At 35.3% G+C, this 21,696-nt stretch overlaps 1 protein-coding gene and 1 long non-coding RNA gene across 2 annotated transcripts; both read left to right on the plus strand.

The window, feature by feature from the left end:
• Positions 1-238: 238 nt before the first annotated feature.
• On the plus strand, positions 239-4,998 carry LOC115448430. Its single transcript, XR_003939104.2, has 2 exons — positions 239-391; positions 4,150-4,998. It is a non-coding gene; the product is annotated as an uncharacterized LOC115448430 (long non-coding RNA).
• A 1,420-nt stretch (positions 4,999-6,418) lies between these two features.
• Positions 6,419-21,562, plus strand: LOC115448435. Its single transcript, XM_030175870.2, has 5 exons — positions 6,419-6,501; positions 11,526-11,579; positions 15,463-15,608; positions 18,025-18,535; positions 19,448-21,562. The coding sequence occupies exons 2-5, from the start codon at positions 11,535-11,537 to the stop codon at positions 19,664-19,666; spliced, it is 921 nt and encodes a 306-aa protein (XP_030031730.2). The 5' UTR covers positions 6,419-6,501; positions 11,526-11,534; the 3' UTR covers positions 19,667-21,562.
• Positions 21,563-21,696: the final 134 nt, after the last annotated feature.

Here is a 21,696-nt window from a genome sequence, read left to right on the forward strand (position 1 = left end):
GGACTTAAGCTCTGTTTATTAAATATTCTAATACATTAAATGACTTGAGATCCTTCTCTTATGTGAGATTGATTTATTAACACGGCCCTAATAAAAAAGCATAAGGTTCCATACTTAAGATGGACCTCCTGGCCCCTATACTACCACCATGTTTCACCAAGGGACGTCAGGGAACGAACCTAGATACACAAGTATCACCACTGCGGTTACCATGACTCAGAGCGTAATATAAAAACGACGTCTCACGCCCCGAACCCGCACTACATCCGCGCTGTAAAAAGTGAAATCATTTAATTTTTTTTTTGTGATAACGTAATTAGTGTCGGCTTCAGTTTCTGTGCGATCGTGTTCGGTGACAATCATGAAGTTTGTTTTGTTTTTGTGTGTTGAGGTATGTTTCCATTGTATTTTTAATTGGGCTGGTATATAGCAGTTGCGAAGGGTGAAGTTTTTCGAGAAGTAAGAAGTAATGTTAGTACTCAACTACATAAATACGTTCTGCAAAAGATTCTTATGATAATTACATTCTACAAAAGGGGAAGCCGACAGTAATCGGGTTGTATGCACCCTTCACCACTGGTATTTAGTCGTAACCATAATACTTACAATATAGTCTATATATTTATTTAGGCAAAAAACTGATTACAATCATTATATTCTAAGATACATGTATATTGAGTTATATTCTAGATTGCAGTCCTATGTTGACACGTCATTGTTACTTAGTAAATGATAATAGTACTAAATGATAATAAATATAAAATATATTGAATAAGGTAAGGCACACGATGTGGGCGTTGTATCTGACTTGGGTGCTGTGGATAATATGTATTTTACTGAGCGTCGGAAAGTTAAGGATCTCAACTCTGTAGAGTCATTAATTATATTAATCTATTTATCAGAAAAATGGTTTACTTTCGTTTTCTACTAGTACTGTCGCTATGTAGTTCGCTTTAAAACTTATTCACCATTATAAAAAATCCCACCTGCATACTAAACAGAATATGTTTGTCTCTATATGCTGCAGAAATGTGTAAAGCTTTGTTTTCCAGTTTACATCGTAGATCGTGTAAATAAACAATGGCTTTACCTCTAATGTCTATAAACAATATAGAGCTCTAATATAAAACTTTTGCTGGTAGAATATATTTTATATCTACTCGAATAGCGACCATACACAAGGTATTAAAACACGCCATAGTGACCCATATAAGTGTGTCGCGTTTTCGAATCAGGCTGTGTATATCCGATTCCAACAGGCATAATTGTGTCGACTGACGAGAGGCAATAATCTCTCGTCAGTCGACATTCTATTGGAACCTACTTACCATCAGGTGTAGTTACTCTGCCATGCCCTCATAAAAAATAAACTTTTGTATTCATTTGAAACAGCTATAAAGAGAGTATTTACGACCAAGCGAATGACCAGTTTATAAAGTAATTTATGAGTGAACAAAAGAGTGTAGCGTTCTGAGAAAACCATCAGGAAATCTTCATAAACAGTGATAATACGTAAGAAATGATTGCGGGGAAAGTACTAGATAAGTTCAATTGTTTAATACACCAGTTCTCGAAGGTCGGTTACTTTGTGTGGGCTTTTTGTTCAATTAATTGTTCAATGATCAAAAGGAATTCACTTTTTAAACGATTTAAAAAAGGAGGTTCTCAATTCGACTGTATTTTTTTTTTATTTTATGTTTGTTACCTCAAAATTTTAGGCTGGATGAACCGATTTTAATGATGCTTTTTTTATTTGAAAGCTGGTGCTTCCGACTTCAAATTGAAATTTGATAACCAGTATATAGGTTGTTAAATTATTTTTTGGTTTTTAGTGGTTTTATGACAAAACAAGCTTGCATTGAGCAAATGGGCTTCTGGAATGATCTTTATGAGGAGATGGTAATAATTTTGACGTACCAATGATATGCAAACGAATGTCTTTTATGAAAACAGCATCATGATTAACTAGGAAATAAAGTACTTTTCTTTCTAATACATCTACTATCCATATTTAAAGATATTAACCCGAATTTAGAGTCCTGTTCAATAAGACAGGTCAAGTTATACTGGTCATGTTTGTGAAGTTTCTATAATATGACTTGTCTAGGCTGTTTTTTAGTTAAGTTCATAGAAATAACAAATCCGCCTCTGTATTAGCAATTGTAATTATTGTGTCATGTCACGTTTCCTATTCATACTATAACTTTACTGGATAATAGAGAATGTCAATAATATAACCTAATATAGGTCGTTATAGATCAAGGATTTTATTCTAAAGCATAAGTAATTTAAAAATGTACGGAACATTTTTAAAGTGCTTTGAATGACGAGACGATCTTGCCGTTCGCCTGATGGTAAGCAATACGACCGCCCATAAACAGTAGAAACACCATCCAACACCTTGAATTACAAAGTATTGTTTGGTATTCCACTGCGCTCGCCATCCTGAGACATGAGATGTTAAGGTTCATTATGTCCAGTAGTTACACTGGCTACAATGTCCTTCAAACCGGAACACAACAATGACTACACACTGGTGATTGGCGGCAGAAATAAACATTGCGGTGGTACCTATCCAGGCTGACTCTCACATATAAGAGATCTACCATTAGTGTGACATTATCTTACGGCTTCACTCGTAGAACTAAAGGTATCCCGTCATAGTAGTCTACAGCAGTCAAAGGGGACACACCTACAATAATAACACCCACATCAGGCAGGTACTAGGACATCGACTATTCGCCATTAGTTTTTCATCCCGTATTATGATAGGGAATGAGCCCATTACTATAAACACTTAGAGCATCACTGATTTGCCGTTGAATACCACGCACCAGAGGCGCATTACTTTTTATATGGATTGACCTCGTCACGCCAAATAATTTGAAGGCGCCACAATCGATACACCCATTGATAAGCCACTAATAGACCATGAGATCAAAGCGTTTAGGTTCAATTTAAATTCGTATATCAGTGACGATGGATCCACATAACTTTATTTCTGCCGGCTTTGCTTTCGTAATTTTTGTAAAATCTAATTATCATTAGAACGATTTGCAGAGCCTATTTATGCATATTAGTACCTATAATATGTTACGTAGGGTTCTCTTTTGGTAAATTCCACCTCTCGTTACTGATATTTATACATTTACCATTCCAACCCATCGCCTTATGAAAAGTCGTGAATATGAACTCGTTCTGCATCGAATTGATAATGCAAAATGTATTAATTTGTACGTAATTTATTAAGGTACATCCGGTTCAATTGCTTCAAGTTAATTACCTTAATGATCATAATACTTAACAAAATTACATACGATTATTTAGGACACATCATTCGTTGAAATAATATCAACATTCCGTATCAGTATGAGACAGGCCGAACACTTTTGCAAAAAAGTTTTTAACTTAATTTTCCGACTGACCGCCTACCTACCAGTGGCGACGCGTCCATACAGTCCGATTCCTACCGGCTTCTCTTTTAGGTTTATTTACGTTTGTCTTAGTTTTTGTTTTCTATTAATTCCCTCGGCTTACCTTTTTTACAATGTCACTCTTCGCCACTGCTACCTATGCTTATTAATTTTTGGATTATTTTATATTAGACAAAAGTGGTATTAACCCACAAGTGTTGCCTGTCTTTCGAACCCAGGCGTCACAATCCATACTCCATAATCTACACCGCGCTTCCACCAGACCGTATTGATAAAGGCTTTAAGGTTCAAATTGCTTTAACTAAATTGGCAAGATTAGCGAGTGATGGAAGCTAAACAACCAACTATTCGTTTATGTCTGGTTTAGACTAGCACGCTGTACTCGTAACCCGTATACTTAGTGTATAAACTCAGTATCTATACGTATATACAGGTATCTCTTATTGTGATCTTTAGAAGCACCCGTTTTCACATAGACTCAAGGTCCATACACTGATTGAAGGGTATGAAGTGTCGCAGAACAGTTTACCATAAATTAACAGTTAAAGTAACTGTCAGTGTTATACTAGTTGCTATAAATTATTAAAATCTCACTATCACTTTGTTTTATACCTTTTACAAGTTGAAAGGCCAAGCGGTTTATATAGCATAAACGAATGTCCAAAAGAAGAATTCATCTTTCCAAGTCGATAATATAATCCAATCATTGTTCCAGATCATTCTGTCAACAGCGATACCAATATCAGAGGAAGATAAAACAGTCAATGGCCTTGAAACTGACCGTTCGTATCAAATCATCGAAGATGTTGATGATATACCCGATACTCGACCAAAACTACCCATAATAGCCAACTATACCGTAAAAAGACCACTGAATTTAGCCACAATTAACAATACTAATGAAAAAAGCAATAAATTCAGTCTACTTCAAATACAATCTGAAACAGAACACGAAAACTTCTTTGCTCAATTCGACGATAAAACAGAAACAAATCTATTATCTGGAATAAAAAAATATTTTAGGCAATTCAAGAATGAATTCCTGAACGGTGTTCAAACTTGGATCAAAAACACGATTGACAGTCTGAAGGAATGAAATTCTATAAATACATCAATTAATTAAGAAGCTGCAAAACGACGCGAAGTTCCATATCTTCATCAAGGTATGATCTACCAGTGACGTCACTCCGCTGCCATAAGTCGAAGCATTTTTTACAAAGGAAAAGGCGATGTACTAATTATTTTAGCACTTTAACAGAAGATATCTATTGTTCTAATATTTTAAAGAAATTCATCGTTCAACAATATTTGATTGATGTTAACAACAGTCAAACATTTTGTATAGTTTCCAAAAAAACAACGAGCATCTAACTTAGCCGTTGTAATGACTCTTGGAATCTTCTGTTATCGCCTGAAATCAATAACGTTGTTTAATCTTGTTCTGATTTGTCAATGTTTGGACTTTAATCAGCAATATATTAACCGCATTTAATAAGTTATTTATCAGTTAATATTAAGGCCTTATTGTTAATAGTTTTATCATTATTAAACAAACTGTGTGAAATATTTGTTTTAATGGTGCCCTTTTCATTAATAAAAAAGAAATAGATAATTATTAGAAGACCTATTTCTTGTGAGGTAGAAACGAGAATCTTATATACTTTCACCGATATTACAACGGACATTTTAAGTTAGTAGGTGTAGCACAAAATATTGAATTTGAGTTCCCTATACGTTAAAAAAAATAAAAATAAAATGCTTTATTCATCACGTAGGCGAACATAGTTGCACTTATGATAAGTCAAGTTACATGAGAATATTTAATTATTACTTAATTACATTAGCGTATATAAACAAAGACAATTTATATTGAAAATAAAATAAATGAAAAATATAGTAAACAAAGAAGCCAGCTCGGGCTGGCAGGGAAGAAGAAACTCAAAGTTAGAGTACACAGTACAGTACACTGATCGGAAGCAGTGGAAGGTTTTGGAGGAGGCCTTTGCCGTAAGGCACACGGAGCAAAGGGACATATTGTAATTAAATTCTTTTGATAAGTTATTCAAAATTGTATGAAAATATTCAGAAATAAAGGCTTTATTATTATTATATACGTTAAATTAAGGGGATTAATGAAATTTTGTCAACGGCAAATCCTAAGAGATGGAAAACGAAATAAAAAAAACATAATAGACACCATTTCTCTTCTGTACGAGAAACTATCTTTATAAATTATTTTACTCTTTTCTATAATTTTAAAGTTGTTTATCTATCTCCTATATATTATATTAACGTTTTATTTTTATCAATTGAAGGCAAGGCACTCTATTGTTTTGTTGTTTCTACGAATAATCTAAAATGAACTGACATTTCATGGTTGTCAGGCCATTCGACATCTTAATTCGCCTACAGCCTCACAATATAGTTCAAAATAGATTTCACCACAAAAACAAGAAGTCAGTTACTCGCAAATAATGAAGGAAAAGTGAATTGCACACGACGTCAAAAATATGTAAAAAATGGCCACTCTAACTGTGGGATACGTGCTTAGAATGCAAAGAGAAGCGAATTTTACCTGTACCGTCTACGCAAATGGTCGATGAACCTATGTGCGGATTGGGTAATTGTATAGAGGTGTTACAACCAAGCTTTTGGACTATTGATCTATTTGATACATTGTAGAAAATGTTGGGTGTTTTTGTAGGAAAGTTAAATGATTTTGAAAGGTGCGCGTATAATTAATAGCTCTATATCATTGAAGCATTACTGTAAAGTAACATATCTCTTAGAATTCGATTTATTTAATTAACTACTTTTTTTATAACCGAATGACCGACTGGTTCCGAGTTTGTTTTATGAAGTCATCTAAATTGTTATGTAAATAGTACTGATTTTTTAATAACGCGTATAACTAGTCAATCGAGTTGGTACGAACAACTCTGTGTGATTCTGCAAGGAGGCTAGAGGTCAGTATCCTGGGATGCTGCGAAGCCAGTGTCGCGCCGCCTGCGCAGCCTTCGCACGCGTTTAATGCGCGCCGATTTTGTTTGTGATTTTTTCGGGATTGGTATGTATTTACTCTTTATTTTTTTTATCTGATGTTACATAAATAGGTATGTATTATATACCAAGCAAAAAAAATACATAGTACAAATATTGACATTACCAGTTTTAAATCATGATAATATTTTGAAGTGTTTTAAGAACCTAATATATTTAGCATTTTAAACCTAGAGTCTTGGTTTCGTGGTCGAATTTTCGTGTGTGTGTTTTTTAAGTTTAAAGCAGTTATTATAATTAATTTTTAAATTGGTACATTGCAGCCATAGCCCTTTTGAATAATGGTACCTGTTTTGTTTATGTTTTTTCTTTGCATTACAACGATGTTTTTCCTTCATTTGTCCTTGTAGAGGGCGAAAAATTACGTTGTTTCGAATTGCGAATCCGAGTTTATGCGAAATAAACAGTAAAAGTCAAGATTGTCGTATTTATGGTGCCCAGTGTTTATACTATTATAGTAATGTGTTATTAGTATTGCTTGCTGTCAACTGTGAGCTGCTAACTCTTCTAATGAGAAATTAGTCTTATAATCCTATATACAAAGGCGCTTTTATGCAGTATTGTAGACTATATACCTTCCACAATCTTATAGAAAATAATCAGATATGCTTTGTTAAAGTAATACTTAATATAAATTATAAATACATGAAACTTCAAAAAATTAGGGATTATTTTTGAGTACTCAAATGAACCAGATTTCAACGTATGGTTCATTTTGCAATATTGGTGTTACTGGTTTGTTGTTTTTAGATTTTATTGTCAAACCATAATATAATTGCTTATGTGAATTGCTTATTAATCGCTAAAGATTGATAATGAAACTGTTTTTCAAATTTACACAAACTGTTTTAAATATGTCACAATTTTTTTTTCTTGAGCTTAGCCGTTTGTTTTATGATTCAGACAATTGGCAAGGCATCTCGTTGGTTTATTTACAACATAACGGGACTTAGTCCCTTCTTCCACTGAAAAGAACAAACTATGAGGTGTCTCCCTGCTTTGAGTACCATTTCCCGGGACCAGAAAACCTGCGTTCCTAATCTATATCCACTGAATTTCGGTAATGAATTTATATTTCGTCTAATTTAAAGGCTTTTATGGTCAAACTTGTGCTAATTACTTGAGACTACAACCCACCTAGTACCTTTAGAAGACACATAACGCATTTATCCTCGAAAGAGTAAGCAGAGGTACATCAAGATACTTTTCGGCATGTGCGAGTCGATCGCCATATTGAGCACGAATTTCAGTCTCTAAGTTAATGATGAGCAGAAGAACTTATTATCACTTAGCCCGGGATTGGAATCCGGGTCAGAGCGGTGGTTATTCTCACGCAGTAAAACTAAGCTACCGAGGCAGTATCTTAAATAAAATATTTCAAATTAACGAAAATGTTGACTGAATCATTGAACATAAATAACAATGCTTTTACAATTAAGATGTAAAACAGGTTTGTGAGGCTTTGACCTCTTACAGATTGTGGTGCTCTTGTTTTGATGATTTTAAACTAGTTATGTCTTTATATTACTTACTGGTGTTAGGATATATTTTATATTCGCCCGGATAGTGACCGCCGTACACAAGGTGTTAAAACCCGCCATAGTGGCCTTTGTGTCGCGTTCTCGTATCAGCCTGTATATATCAACAACAGGCCGGCATAATTGTGTCGACTATCCAGGGGTAATCATCTCTCGTCAGTCAACATTATATTTAATCTCACTCCACTTACAAACAAATCAATATACCATCGACATTATTTGGTACACAACAGTGCTTGTCGCTAGAAATAGACTGCGATACAATGTATGTATGCTCATATTATGGTATGGTAATTTTACAAATATAAAGTCAATAACTAGACCATAGAGGTTAATATCCTTTGCATCATGGTCAACGAGTCATCGTATGGTCAAACACCTTATTTGCAAACGCGATTGTTGACCCCATTTGTGAAAAAAAAACATCGATTTATACCCACTACCTGACATCTATATTAATCATCTACCTGTATCTTGATTTAAATATACTTAAAATCCGTCAATCTTGTCTTGGTGATGTAGTTGTATTGCGTAGCGGCATCACACCGCTCTGAAGTCCAGGACGCTCTGACGGAATACATAGGCGAAAAGTGGATACTCGCTGTGTTACTTCTTTGCCTACCCTTTCGGAGATAATAACCGTAAGTGTGTGTGTAAAATTATCTATTTTAGTCCCGGAAAAGTGCACCTTGGAGAATTAACATCAATCTAATGTCTAACAATAATGCTTAGAAAGACATCCAGGTCCAACTATAACCAAAACCTAGTCACAACAAAACCTAAATATATTAAATTGATAGCTTTTACAAAGAACACGTTCAAACATTCAGGTTTAGATTTTAATTTAGTTCTAAATGTCCCCGTTTGAATCCCTTTTCGCAGTGTTTGTTAGGATTAAATGGTTTTTTTATTGCGGTCCCTTTTTAATTAGCCAGCTGAGTGCCATATATCTCCGTTGTGATAAATTGGAGGAAAATTCCATTTATTTTACACAAATGAATAACGAGATGAGGCAGCCACGATGGTAAGCCTTGACTAACTTAAATAAAGACTTTAATTATTAAACGTTGTACTTGATAGTTATCATCACTCTAGGGGCCTTCTTAATAAACCAGTCTCGCCTTCGAGTACAAAACTTGAGCTGTTATTTTTGCGCCAGATTTTAGCCGAGTCTGCGATGTTTAATAAATAAAAATTTGCTGTCAAAATCTATTATATACTGTGATTTAAGATATTATTTGAGATGTTGATATCTCTTTATTAAATAACGATGATCTTAAGACGCTGACGTTAACTTGACAGCATCTCAGCTGATATCACACTTCAGAGCGAAAGTTACATCAATTTATATAGCCCCAGGACATAAGATTAAGAACCTGTATCATAAGTTTCAACACACACACTCACACCTTTTATCCCCCAAGGGATAGGCAGAGGCGTAACTATTACTCCAGTTTTCGTGTTGCGTATTCTGTCTCATGTTGTGATAGGGGGTAAGTCTATCGCCATATCGGGCACAAATGCCAGACTCCGGGTTGATATTAGGTAGAAAAACTCAACATCTCTTTTCCAGACCCGGGATCATATTTGAAATACTGTAGTAAGCAAAAAAGGGGGCGTGATGCTGTTATCGCGCTATGCCTTTCTCAGGCTTGCGTTATGGCTGGTGACTCTTGGTGACGTCATAGTTTGCTATTCCTGTTATTTAACAGCGACCCTTTCTACCATTACAAACCTTTATATCTTGTTTATTATTGCATTGATACTGAAAATTATTTGTCTATTAGATTTCATAAGACATATATTTTTGATAAATATACTCAAATAGTTGTCAATTATCGCCTGATCTCAAATAAATCCATTACTCTCCTGCCTGCACGCCATATTCCTACTTAACCAACCCGCTAATGTTGATATATCAATAGTATTAAATGCTAGTGTGCTAGCGGTCCTAGTTAAATGTGAAACCGGAATATAACGGTGTCGAGCCCAGTATCATTGCAACTTGTAGATTTATATATCGATTTGCTTGGAGAACGTAAACACTAAACTTATAAGAAACAAAAGTATTATTATCGGGATAACAATATGGTAGAAGAAATTATATTAATAGACCTGTAGTTTAGTTTTTGTGGGTACCTGCCCACTTTACTGAGACCCTCTCAGTCTTATTTTAACATGCTGGCGTCTTATTTTAACTCGGGTTTATTTTAACATGCTAGCGTAGTCCAGGTTGACAAATTTTACATATCTTAGAAATTCTTATATAGTATTCTTAATTATGTAGGATTTCTCGCGATGTTTCCTTAACCGTTAAAGCAAACAATGATTAATATATTATAAAAAAAGTAACTTCCGATTCAGACGTGTGCCTTGCCTTTTAGAATCTGCAAACGTATCAGCAGTCCATTTTATTCCAACTGATTTTCACCATATTAAAAGATCAAAAAACCACGTACCTACACGTCCAAATCTTGTAAAGTAAGTACCCAAAAACTTAGGTAAATCTCCAATAAAATCCCATTTCTATCTTTTACAAGCCTACTTCACAATGTTTCATAGCAAATTCTTTATGAGTGATAAAGTTTACGAGTCCCTCCGAGAAGGCTCGGTTTACGACTCTCCGACTATCTGATTTTCTCGTAAATATATCGGGAGTGGTTCTTGTTATGGCTGTGATGAGAATCTGAAATTATAGTATGGATTAAGTATTAGTGTAGTGGCACATAGCTCGTAGAACTGATGGCCGCTGGGGCAAGAAGGTTTTGGAGTGAAGGCCACGAACTGGAAAGCGCAGCCTTGGACCTATTAAAAGGCGCGGGAGGTCGCTGGATGCGGTCTGCTTCCAATAGGTTAAACTGGAAACCTTTGGAGGAGGCCCATGTTCAGCAGTGGACATCTTGAGGCTGATGATGTAGTGTAGGATAGCTTAGTTGGGACTTGGAAATGCATCGGATTGCCGAGACAAAGGTCCTCAAGTTCAAAACCCAACACACCTCTGACTTTACAGTTACTGTCCGCTTTAACGGTGAAGTAAAACGTAGTGAGGAAATCTATCTGAGAATACTAGATTAGAATTTTGAAGGAATAAAGGCTTCGATAGGTCAGCGTGGAAGACTGAGGTCTAAACCTTTTCAGTAATAGAGGCCCGTGCCTAGAAGTGGGACAATATAATTGCTGGTGTTAGGAGCTATTTTATATTCGCCCGGAGAGCGACCACCGTACACGTGTTGAAACCTACCATAGTGGTCCACGTAAGTGTCGCGTTCCGACAGTCGTTCCAACAGGCCGACATAATTGTATCGACTGCCGAGGGGTAATCATCTCTCATCAGTCGACATTTCATTGGGGCCCACTCTACTTACCATCAGATCCATTAGGGTCACTTTGCCATGCTCGAATAAAAAAGAAAGAAACTATTAAATGAGCTTATTTACTTAAAGACAAATATGTCTAGTGTGGCTTTACTAAAATATTTTTTTCTTTGTTTCAGGATTGAAAAATGATTCGGCTCATGATAATGATCTCCATACTGCAGACCATTGTGGTAAGAAATGTTTTTATATATTGAGACTAGCAAGCCGCTCGCCTGATCGTAGGCGTTACAATAAACCATTTTTTTATTGATTTGAATGACCATGAGCTTGCCGTTCGCCTCATGGTAAGCAATAAGACTGCTCATAGAAACACCATCCAATACATTGAATTACAAAGTACCTATTGTTTGGTACCTATTCTGCCCTCGCCATCCTGAGACTTGATTGTTAAGTATTATTACACCAGTACTTACACTATGTTCTTCAAACCGGTACACAACATTACACACTGCTGCTTAGCGGCAGAAATAGACATTGCGATGCTAGCCAGGCGGACTCTCACATATGCGAGACCGTGACTCACTGTGTCAAATATTTAGATTTCTATGATCGATAACGTTTGAGCACTGCTCCCATTGACCGGCCTCGAAATTTTCCTGACACCAACATGAAATCCGCTTACGATATACATGCGTAAATAACCTAGTTATCTAGCATCACCGCCCCTATTTTACTGACGTAATTCTAGCCCAAATGTAATTGCATAATTAATTGTACCTCCATGCGCGTGCGCATAACCATCGACAATTTCACTTTTAACCTCGACATAGATGGATGAAAAAAGCGTGACGTACATACTTAGTATACCTTTAGGTTATAGAGAATATTTTATGGTTTAGACTTTGAATTTATAGGCTAGGACAATGTTAAGATAGATACATTTAAAGAGCTATGTTTAAAAAAAAACACGTCGAGTTGATAACCTCCTCCTTTTTTGAAGTCGGTTAAAAATATATATAGCATTCGGGTTGACCTTTCCTAAGCTATTTCTTATTTTAGATAGGTCTCTTAAATATTTAACATTAACTTGTAAGCTCACAGTCTTGCTTTTCTGTTGACACGTTCGGCCAAGTGCTGCCGGAGATAGAAATATTTAGTGGAATAATGTCGGACAATATTTTTCCATTTCAAGGACATGTCCAAAAACTAACTAATATAATATATATCTTTAAATAGTAGGTACTCTAAAACCAAGCCTATTGAAGTAAATCATTTTTAATTAAAAGATCTGATTATGAGATTTTTAAATACTATTTTTTTTTAAGATTACACTTAAAATGAACATTTTCGAATATAAATGTTGTTACTTTGCAACGAAACCTCAAAAAGAAAGTAAAGTTGTCAAAAATTCAAAGAGATAAATCGAAAATCGAAGCAGAATAACCGCGAATACACTTTTTAAATTTTTCCTTTATAGCCGCGAATGACAATAACTGCCAGCTACTTATGTCAAAAAAGAACAAAATTAAAAATAATTATCTATTCCACCTCCTTCGACGAATCAGTGAAGTTATTTTTATGATTTACTCCGCCATGACAATTGTATATTATTTTTCTTATAAGTGAAGTGATCTAAAATTATTCTTTTAATCATTCCAAGCTCCAAATTTTTACCACTTCATTATCCACTAAATTTGAGGTCGGTTGGAATTTATTTTAAATAAAGAACCAGCGCCTATACACAGCGGACATTTTGTTCTTTAAGTTTAAAAACGTTCTGCTGCGTTGTAGTTCCAAACATTTTACACTTTTACGTGATGCGGCATAGGAATTCGCCTATTAGAGTTTAGTATAGGCTGATCGCGTTGAAAAATGTGTTGCGAGTGAATGTAGATTTACAGTAAAAGAAATTAGACGTTGTGTTAATTTAATAAAAAAAATGACATCAATGGTGTTGGGTAGAACGTGATAGGGGAAAGTAACAAATATAGATCTATAAGTTTATTTTCGTTTCATGACAGGTAAGTCCATTATTATATCATAAATGTCAATCGCGGGACTTTCTTGTGTATTATTAAAAAAAACATAATATTTGACGAAGAAAAAACGTTGTGGGAACCCACCAGATAACTATTTTTATTGTTTACGGACAAAGGACGTTTCCACTACATAAATTACATAAGAACTTTGATCCTTCCCTTAATGAGCCTTCGAAACGTTCAAAATTTAGTTTTCATCTCCATAATTACCTATTCTTTGTTTTAGAGGAATTAAAAATCTATTTCGCAAATTAAACCGCTATTCCCTGAGTTGTAATCAAGATATAATAGAGTTTGTTTCATAACTGTATCATTTAAATTAACATTAATATTTCAAAAACAATTGCGCGGCAAATTTGTCTATGGCAACAAAAAAAAGATCATATGAAGCTGCCAGTATTTAATAAAGTAACAATAAAAATACAAATAAAATTTTAAAATATATATTTTGAATATTTAAATTAAAACATGGAGATATTTGAAATAATTTATATTTCGTCGTATGAAAAGTTTGAAAAATAAATTATTAAGTATTCGTGACATCGCCCGCTGCCACATGTTAAGCCAGTTGTGCCATAATGGAGTTTATCTCAGATGAAACGTTTACGATGTTTGCATAAAGTTGGACAATAATTGTTGTTTTAATTTATATAAGTGATTCTGAAATCAAGAGGCGTGATGTTGGAATCTTTTGTTTTTTATGTGGGTACGGTGTAGTGACCTGACTTCACCTGATGGTAAGTGGAGTGGGGTCCAATAGAATGTCTACTGACGAGAGATGATTACCTCTCGACAGTCGACACAATCATGCCGGCCTGTTGCAACCGGATATACACAGGCTGATCCCGGAACGCGATCTCATAGGTAAGTAAGACTTAACCCAAAACAAAGCATAATATTACAGCAATGCGCTCGCTGTCGAAAATGTTCGGATATTTCGAAGTTTATTAGCAGTAAAGTAGAAACAACTGAGCAAATTAAGATAAAATTTGGTACTCATGGATTAATAAACCTCACTGGTGATAGGTCACTCATATGTGACAGTCCGCCTGGGTAGATACCACCGCCATTTCGGGCGCCAAGCAGCAATGTGTAGTCAATGTTGTCTTCGGTTTGAAGGACATTGTAGCCAGTGTAACTACAGGACATAATAAGACTTAACATCTCACGTCTCAGGATGGCGACCGCAGTGGAATACCAATACTTTGTAGTTCAAGGAGTTGGATGGTGTTTCTACTGTTTATGGACGGTAGTTTCGCTTACCATCAGGCGAACGGCAGCTCATCTCGTCATATAAAATAAAAAGAAAAAAAAAACATATAGGCCACTTTTATCGCGGTATCGTTCATAATAGGAATTTCATTTCAATGACTTCGTATAAATATATTTTCATACCTTATCTATCAAATCCAATAAATAATTATTAATAAACAAATTAATAGTCATTAAGGCCGTGATGATTGTATGAAATCACTAATTTAATTGGGTTATTGTAACAATTATAACATAACAAAATTTCCAAACCGTTGTTATTAGCATAACGCTTAAGTGAAGAAAAAGGTGTTCAACCACGAGATGTAAACTCCGCCATAGTGGCCCACGTAAGTATGTTGTTCCCGGATCAGCCTGCTATCAACTTTAAACAGGCCGACGTTATTATATCGACTGGCGATTGATAATAACGAGACTACCACCTCCCTCCCTTCCCCGAGGCAATTCTTGTGCGCTTGATCTCCACACCGAATGCACGCCTATGCAGGGGGAACATTTGTCACGGTCGCGGCTCTAGGCATACAGTTATATGTGAATACTTCACGGTTGCCAATTCACATTTAGGCCCATGCGTGCTCGTGAACATTTCCTGGCCTTTTCCCCTTCTCCCATCCTGAGAAGGTTCCTTCTTCCTACAAACTTCCTTCCGCAGATATCCCCTTCCAACTTTCCTCCAGGTCCCTGCAGTCGCGAATCAAGGGGATTCCAGAATACCATTCGCAGGTTTCCCTCGGCGTTGCTTACGGTGTCCGATACAAAACTAATCATACGACGACTATTAATAAAACTAAAATCTCCACAGGTCCACGGCGCCAAACAGCAGGTGAAGCTCTCCGAATCCTACCTACCAGTCGCGATGCAGGTCATCGCGCACCTCACGGACCAGATGGCGTTCGAGGTGGATGAGGTGACGCCGTCCAGCAGGCCCACCACCACGACACAGAAGCCGTATGTGATGATCGAGATCCCTGCCTTCAAACGCACTGCTTGGTGGATGAGGTCTTTGTTTTACTTCGGGTTGGGTTGTGAAGGCGTTTTTGACAGTTCATTTTTGAACCAATCTCTATTAAATAAATAGGTGCTTAAGTATTGTTAACTAATATTATGAGGTTTTAAATTCGAATCCCAAGCTATATAATTGGCATGTTTTGCAATTCAAGCATTAAAGCAACATCCTTACTTGGTCAATACTCAATAGACGGTCTCCTAAAGGCTGTTGAAGGGAGGAATCGAAACTAAAATCTCACTAGTTTCAATTGTTTTTTTGTAGTATTGACATTAAATTAAGAAGGTGATTGATTATTAGAACTGTCAATAACGCTGTCATTCAGCACTAACTAGCTATTTTTCAAACTTCAATTCTGACTTTCATTTTTTTAATGCTTTGAATAACAAGACGAGCTTGCCGTTCGGTTGAGGGTAAGCGATACGACTGCCCATAAACAGTAGAAACACCATCCAACACTTTGAATTTCAAAGTATTGATTGGTATTCCACTGCGCTCGCCAGAGACATGAGATGTTAAGTCTTATTTTGTCAGGTAGTTACTCTAGCTACAATGTCTATTTATAACTCATGCAATCTTACGTATCATTACAGGAAGGTAAGTAACTTTAGCGGTTTCAAAAAATGATATTTCAATTATCTTGTGCGGATTTGGAACTCGATTCAATACGATATTGGGGTATTTCATTAAGATGGCAATATTCTTACTTATAAGAAAAGGCTTAAAGGTGAACAGAATTGTAATTTGTATTAGACAAGATAAATGCTGGTGTAGGATTTTATATCCGCCCGGATAGCGAAATCGTACATAAGGTGTTTAAAACCCGCCATAGTGGCCCACGTAAGTGTCGCGTTCCGGCATCAGCCTGTATACCCGGTTCCGACAGGCCGGCATAATTGTGTCAACTGCCGAGGGGTAATCATCTCTCGTCAGTCGACAATCTATGGATCCCACTTCACTTATCATCAGGTGCAGTGAGGTCACATTGCCGTGACCGAATAAAAAAAAAATTCTTGGATCAATTTGCTTGATTAATATTGATAACTTTGCATGAAAATATTCTTTTATCTTTAATTAAACTGTTATATTAATTGCTTATTTACTAATATTTAGACCATTTACGATAACAAATAACACGCTGATTAAATTAGTGTATTCTATGAATTTTTATACTAATAATATTGATATATAACTTAGCATTTCTTTCTTAATGGTTACATCATGTTTTTTATTAAAAAGGTAAAATTTGTGACTGCATGAATTCTTTTACAATAAATATATTACAGTAATAAAGTCCATATTGTCCCTGGGTAGAGAATAATGAGTAATTCTCTATCCAGACAATATAGCTGTTTTATTATGATTGGATACTTTTATCCCTTAATAATTTAATGTAGGCTACTACGACCAAAATCTAGTAAGTTATAAAGATAATAATAACCTTAGCCTTGTATTTAATACTGTCCCACTGCTGAGCACGGGTCTCCTCTACTACTGAGAGGGATTAGGCCTTTGTACTTCACAAACCCTCAAAATTCCTATAGAGAACTTCTGAGGTATGCAGGTTTCCTCACGATGTTTTCGTTCACAGTTAAAGCAAGCGATAATTCACATAGAATACACACATAACTTTAGAAAAGTCGGAGGTGTGTTAGGATTTGAACCTGCAGATATTCGTCTCGGCAGTCTGTTCCACACCCACTAGGCTATCGCCGCTTCAAATATTTTATAAGCTCTCTCTAATTTATTACTCCGTTCTACTCAAATTAAAACTTTATTTTGGAACAACACCGAGGACTTTCATAATTTAATGCTAAACTACTTAAAAACATTGGGAAAGTTTTCTCAAACATTGCATTTTAAGAAATTATATTTTAGTTAAAGAACTTTAGTTGAAAGCAATTTGTTAAGTAAATATCATGAACCTGCAGTATAACTTAATCCTGGGTCTAGTCTTAGCTTTTATGCATGGGAATTTTTGGGTCTTGTTGTGAAAAGATGATATTTATTTATTTAATTAATTCTTCATTGTATACATGTACAAGAGTAAAATACATAGTATATCCACTTATATAATATACTATTGGCGATCTTATCACTCGGGGCAATATCTTATACACAACCATAAATGATATTGCATATTAAGGTTGGCTTCCACACCAAATCAATATATATGATTTGCGCTAAAGGCATATCGTGTATATTATTTGTAATAACGGATATGTGTTGAGTAAAACAAAATATTTTTTTCCGGATTTTTCTCCCGAAAATTTTGAGCGAATTTCGGCTCCACATAAAATGATTTGAGAATAGTTGAAACGTTAGATAAAAACTAATTCCAGCACATTCAAATTCCAGACAGGATGAAACCACACCCTTCCACGCGCCAGGTCTCTACCAACCAGCAAAGCCGCCAAAACCCGCAGACCGTTACAAGAGCTACCAACAACGCTTCGTTCTCTTACCCTTCGAACAACACGCCCCCTACACCGTCATCAAACCCCAAGGCACCAGGAACCAAGCTTCCCTCCTCTCCGTACATCATGAACAAGTTAAACCCTTAGTGGAACCAAGTCCAAATGACCCTCATTTCCTTCCACCACACTTTGACGTCAAAGCTTCGAGATCTGATGGTATAGATGAGTTTAGTGATGAAAACCTTCAGTATCTGTCGAATAATGTGAAGGAAATGATCAAGATGGCTCAGGATCCTAGTGATAATGGCTTGGTGGATGTGTGGGGCGAGGTGAGAGCTGCTCAGACCTCCGCAACAACGCGGGCTAAACTCTCCTCTTCGAATTTGAGGCTGTTGTTGCTCTATGACCTTCTGAGCAGAGATGCCAAGAGGCAGAGACTCTCGGAATTTTCTGTGAGTATATTTAAGAATTTTTGATTTGTCTATACCACTCTAACTTCGGTTTACTCCTCAATAAATAATGACAGGAACTGAAAGTCAGCATAGCTTTGGGAACACTAAGCAGTTATAACCTGCGCAAGTCAGGATAAATCTAAGAAGGAAAACTAATGTGAAATAATCTCCTAGCGTACAAACTCCTACAATACCATAAGAATCATGAAAGTAGTTCTTCTTTAGTGTAGTTATTCCATAGATGATTTCTACCTCGTGGCATAAACAAAATGGAATCCAGACACGAACACAAACCAAAATCTGTAATTGACTTCATTATTATTTAATCTCGGATACTTTTCTGAGATGTGTTCGATACCAATTTCTTCAGATGTCAAATTACTTATAGCTACGTTTCTTTGCAAGGTAATATCGAAATTCTCAATTATATAAATTCGTTTTCGTAGAATCCCTTTGCTGTGTTGTAGTGTACGATTACCACGAATCTGTTAGTTCGTCTTCTAAGTTACTTGTGTCTATCAGTTCGAGGAAATTCATCGAAGTTGCTAGATTTTTTCGCGGGAATAAACGTCTCTACTACTATTGGGAGAGGGTCTACTACTACTAAGAGTTTATGACCGATGTAGAACTGCTGTATTGCACATGATGGGACGTATACAACGAGTTCTTGGCGAGATACACTACCTTATATAATTACGATTGTCATTACAAAGGTAAAATTATCAGAACTAAAAATAGGATTGTTTATTCGTTTATGAAAGTTGCTGATGTTTAGTCTATAAGTAAATTAGGCTTATTTATTTTGAATTAATTACCTTTAACTCTAGGAAATATACAGCGACAAAACTCCAGGCAAAGGCTAACACAAATAAATATATGTATTTTATTTCAAATAATAATATAAAATTCCAGGGTTTCGCACCCGACGTGATGAAGGTCCTTGTTGAATCCTCAAACGGAGGCGCGCGACAACAGCTTCGCATCGCCCTGTCCAAGATGGTTGAACGACACGACTGCGGCCACGAATACGCCAACAACAGAGCCAGAGAGATGGTCGAGGAACTGGGGAGGGACGAATCCAAACTATCCTCCGAGTTGAGATACCTGGAGCCATTAGTTTATAAGTACTAAGTTACTCTTGCTTCCAGTCGCTGCCTTGGGGCCTCTTCCTTGCGCTGCGAAAAGTAATTCTTCGGGAACTGGTTTAAGGTCTCATAAAGATCTGCCGTCAAAGGCATCGCATTATAGTATGTTCAGAACAAGAACCGTCGTGAGATTTGAGGTCGCTACTGTGCTTAATTACCTCTTTTGTTTAGTTTCGATATGTTTCTATACAAAAATCCCTAAAAACAACACGCAAGATCGTTTATAACAAAGCAATACGACATGAAAGATGAGTTTAACATCTACCAAATGGCGGGGAATGGTTATTATGTAAAATTTGAGAGTTAGTTCACTTTTTGGCCACGACGGTTCTATTTCTGAACAGACTATAGTTAATATCATCACTGGTTGCTGCCATTTAAAGGCTTTGTTTCCGTGACTTGTTAAGATAGATGTTATAAAAATGCGGATTAAGGAAACGTGTTTATTATCTCCCGATTCCAATAATTTACAACTAGTAATTACGCGATAGATAAGGATAAACCAATAAAAAAAACTTGAAAAAAATACACTTCAAATTGATAACTTCCTACGATTTTAAAGTCGGTTAAAACTATATGCAATATTTGAATCTTTAACTGTAAATTGCATTTTTTATATTAAGACAAAAGCAACAGAATATAAAAACAAAATATTTTGTATACACCTTAAATCAATTATACAGAAAATACACTTCTGCCGTCCAGAGAAAAATCTCTTATGATCCACACTTTTAGACTTGTCAATGCATCTTTCTCGATAAAAGATATGAAATAGGGTCTATGGAAAGCGTAAATTTTACTATATTACGTGCTATTAAAACCTTATGGATTTAAAGACTTAATCGGATAATAAAACATTTTTTGGGAAAAATAATCAATACCTTTTTTTCAAAGCAAGTAATTATCTATTTCCCGGTAACTAGTTATTCTTTTGTTTAAAGTTATAAAGGTGTAATAAAATAATTTCCGACGGAATTACAACGTAAAACTTAATTCTTCGTAAGTTTTTTATGACTACGGATTTTTATTGAATTTTTTAATTATTATTAAATAAAGCCCTGCAAAAGGTAAAGTACCCATTGTGTGGTCTTTTTTTTATTGGATCTATAGGCCGGCGTTACCTAGACGCAATTTATTGTTGCGTTAATTAATTTTGAATACTATTTCAATCAAGACAATGTCGATAATAGTTTGACAGTAAAAAGTTCTCTAAGATGCGCTCCGCCATATTTGCGCCGGCCCTAATAATAATTATGTTTTGGTGTTAATAAGTCAAGAATTTAATGTAGTAATGTATATTTGTGATTGGAATAATTAGAAAATGTTATGTATATAAACGTTCAGAAAATTTTAAATAATATAAGATTGAATTTATTTAATTGCATATTTATTCAAAATAATTTATTTTATATAACTTTATGCCATAATGCTATTGCCATACTTTTCTTCGTTTTTTTTTTTTATTTTATATAGAAATAAGTCTGAATTGCTCAAAAATAAAATATTTTATGTTTTTGATGTGTGTGGCCATTTTTAACAACCTTTGCTTATAGGTTGACATCTAAAACCCAATACTTTTAAAAAAATTGTGGTAAATCACAATTATTATTGTTTTCTAGAAATACGAGACCACTAAAGTTAAGCAATGGTGGGTGATCTATTTATCTATTTTCATAAGTTCAGTGCAACAAATTTATAAATAGGTGGCGCTGTTTTTAATATTTTCGACGTTCGATTTTCAAATATGAATTATATTGCCCACAGTTAAAATTAGTTCCGATTTTTGCCACCTAAGTTACGTTTGCTGGTCTGTAATATATTGTATCTCATATAGCATTTAGATAATAGAGTTTAAAATATATTATTATATGTGATTAAAAAATACATGTGTTTTTTTATCATCTATTATAACCCTAAAAATATGTTTGAAATAAATTAACGATTCTTAGAATATAGCAGAAAATAAACGAGAGTTGGTGTCGTTTGATTGTGATTGGTCGAGAGTCTTGCATGTGA

This window comes from Manduca sexta, chromosome 9 (genome assembly GCF_014839805.1).
Source record: "Manduca sexta isolate Smith_Timp_Sample1 chromosome 9, JHU_Msex_v1.0, whole genome shotgun sequence".
NCBI classification, from domain to species: domain Eukaryota; kingdom Metazoa; phylum Arthropoda; class Insecta; order Lepidoptera; family Sphingidae; genus Manduca; species Manduca sexta.

What these genes read in the sequence shown, in the direction of transcription:
- LOC115448435 (XM_030175870.2), top strand. Translation starts at nt 11,535, where the DNA reads ATGATTCGGCTCATGATAATGATCTCCATACTGCAGACCATTGTG. An exon ending in CCATACTGCAGACCATTGTG is followed by an intron (nt 11,580 to 15,462) that starts GTAAGAAATGTT and finishes AAATCTCCACAG; the next exon opens with GTCCACGGCGCCAAACAGCA. An exon ending in AGAGACTCTCGGAATTTTCT is followed by an intron (nt 18,536 to 19,447) that starts GTGAGTATATTT and finishes ATAAAATTCCAG; the next exon opens with GGTTTCGCACCCGACGTGAT.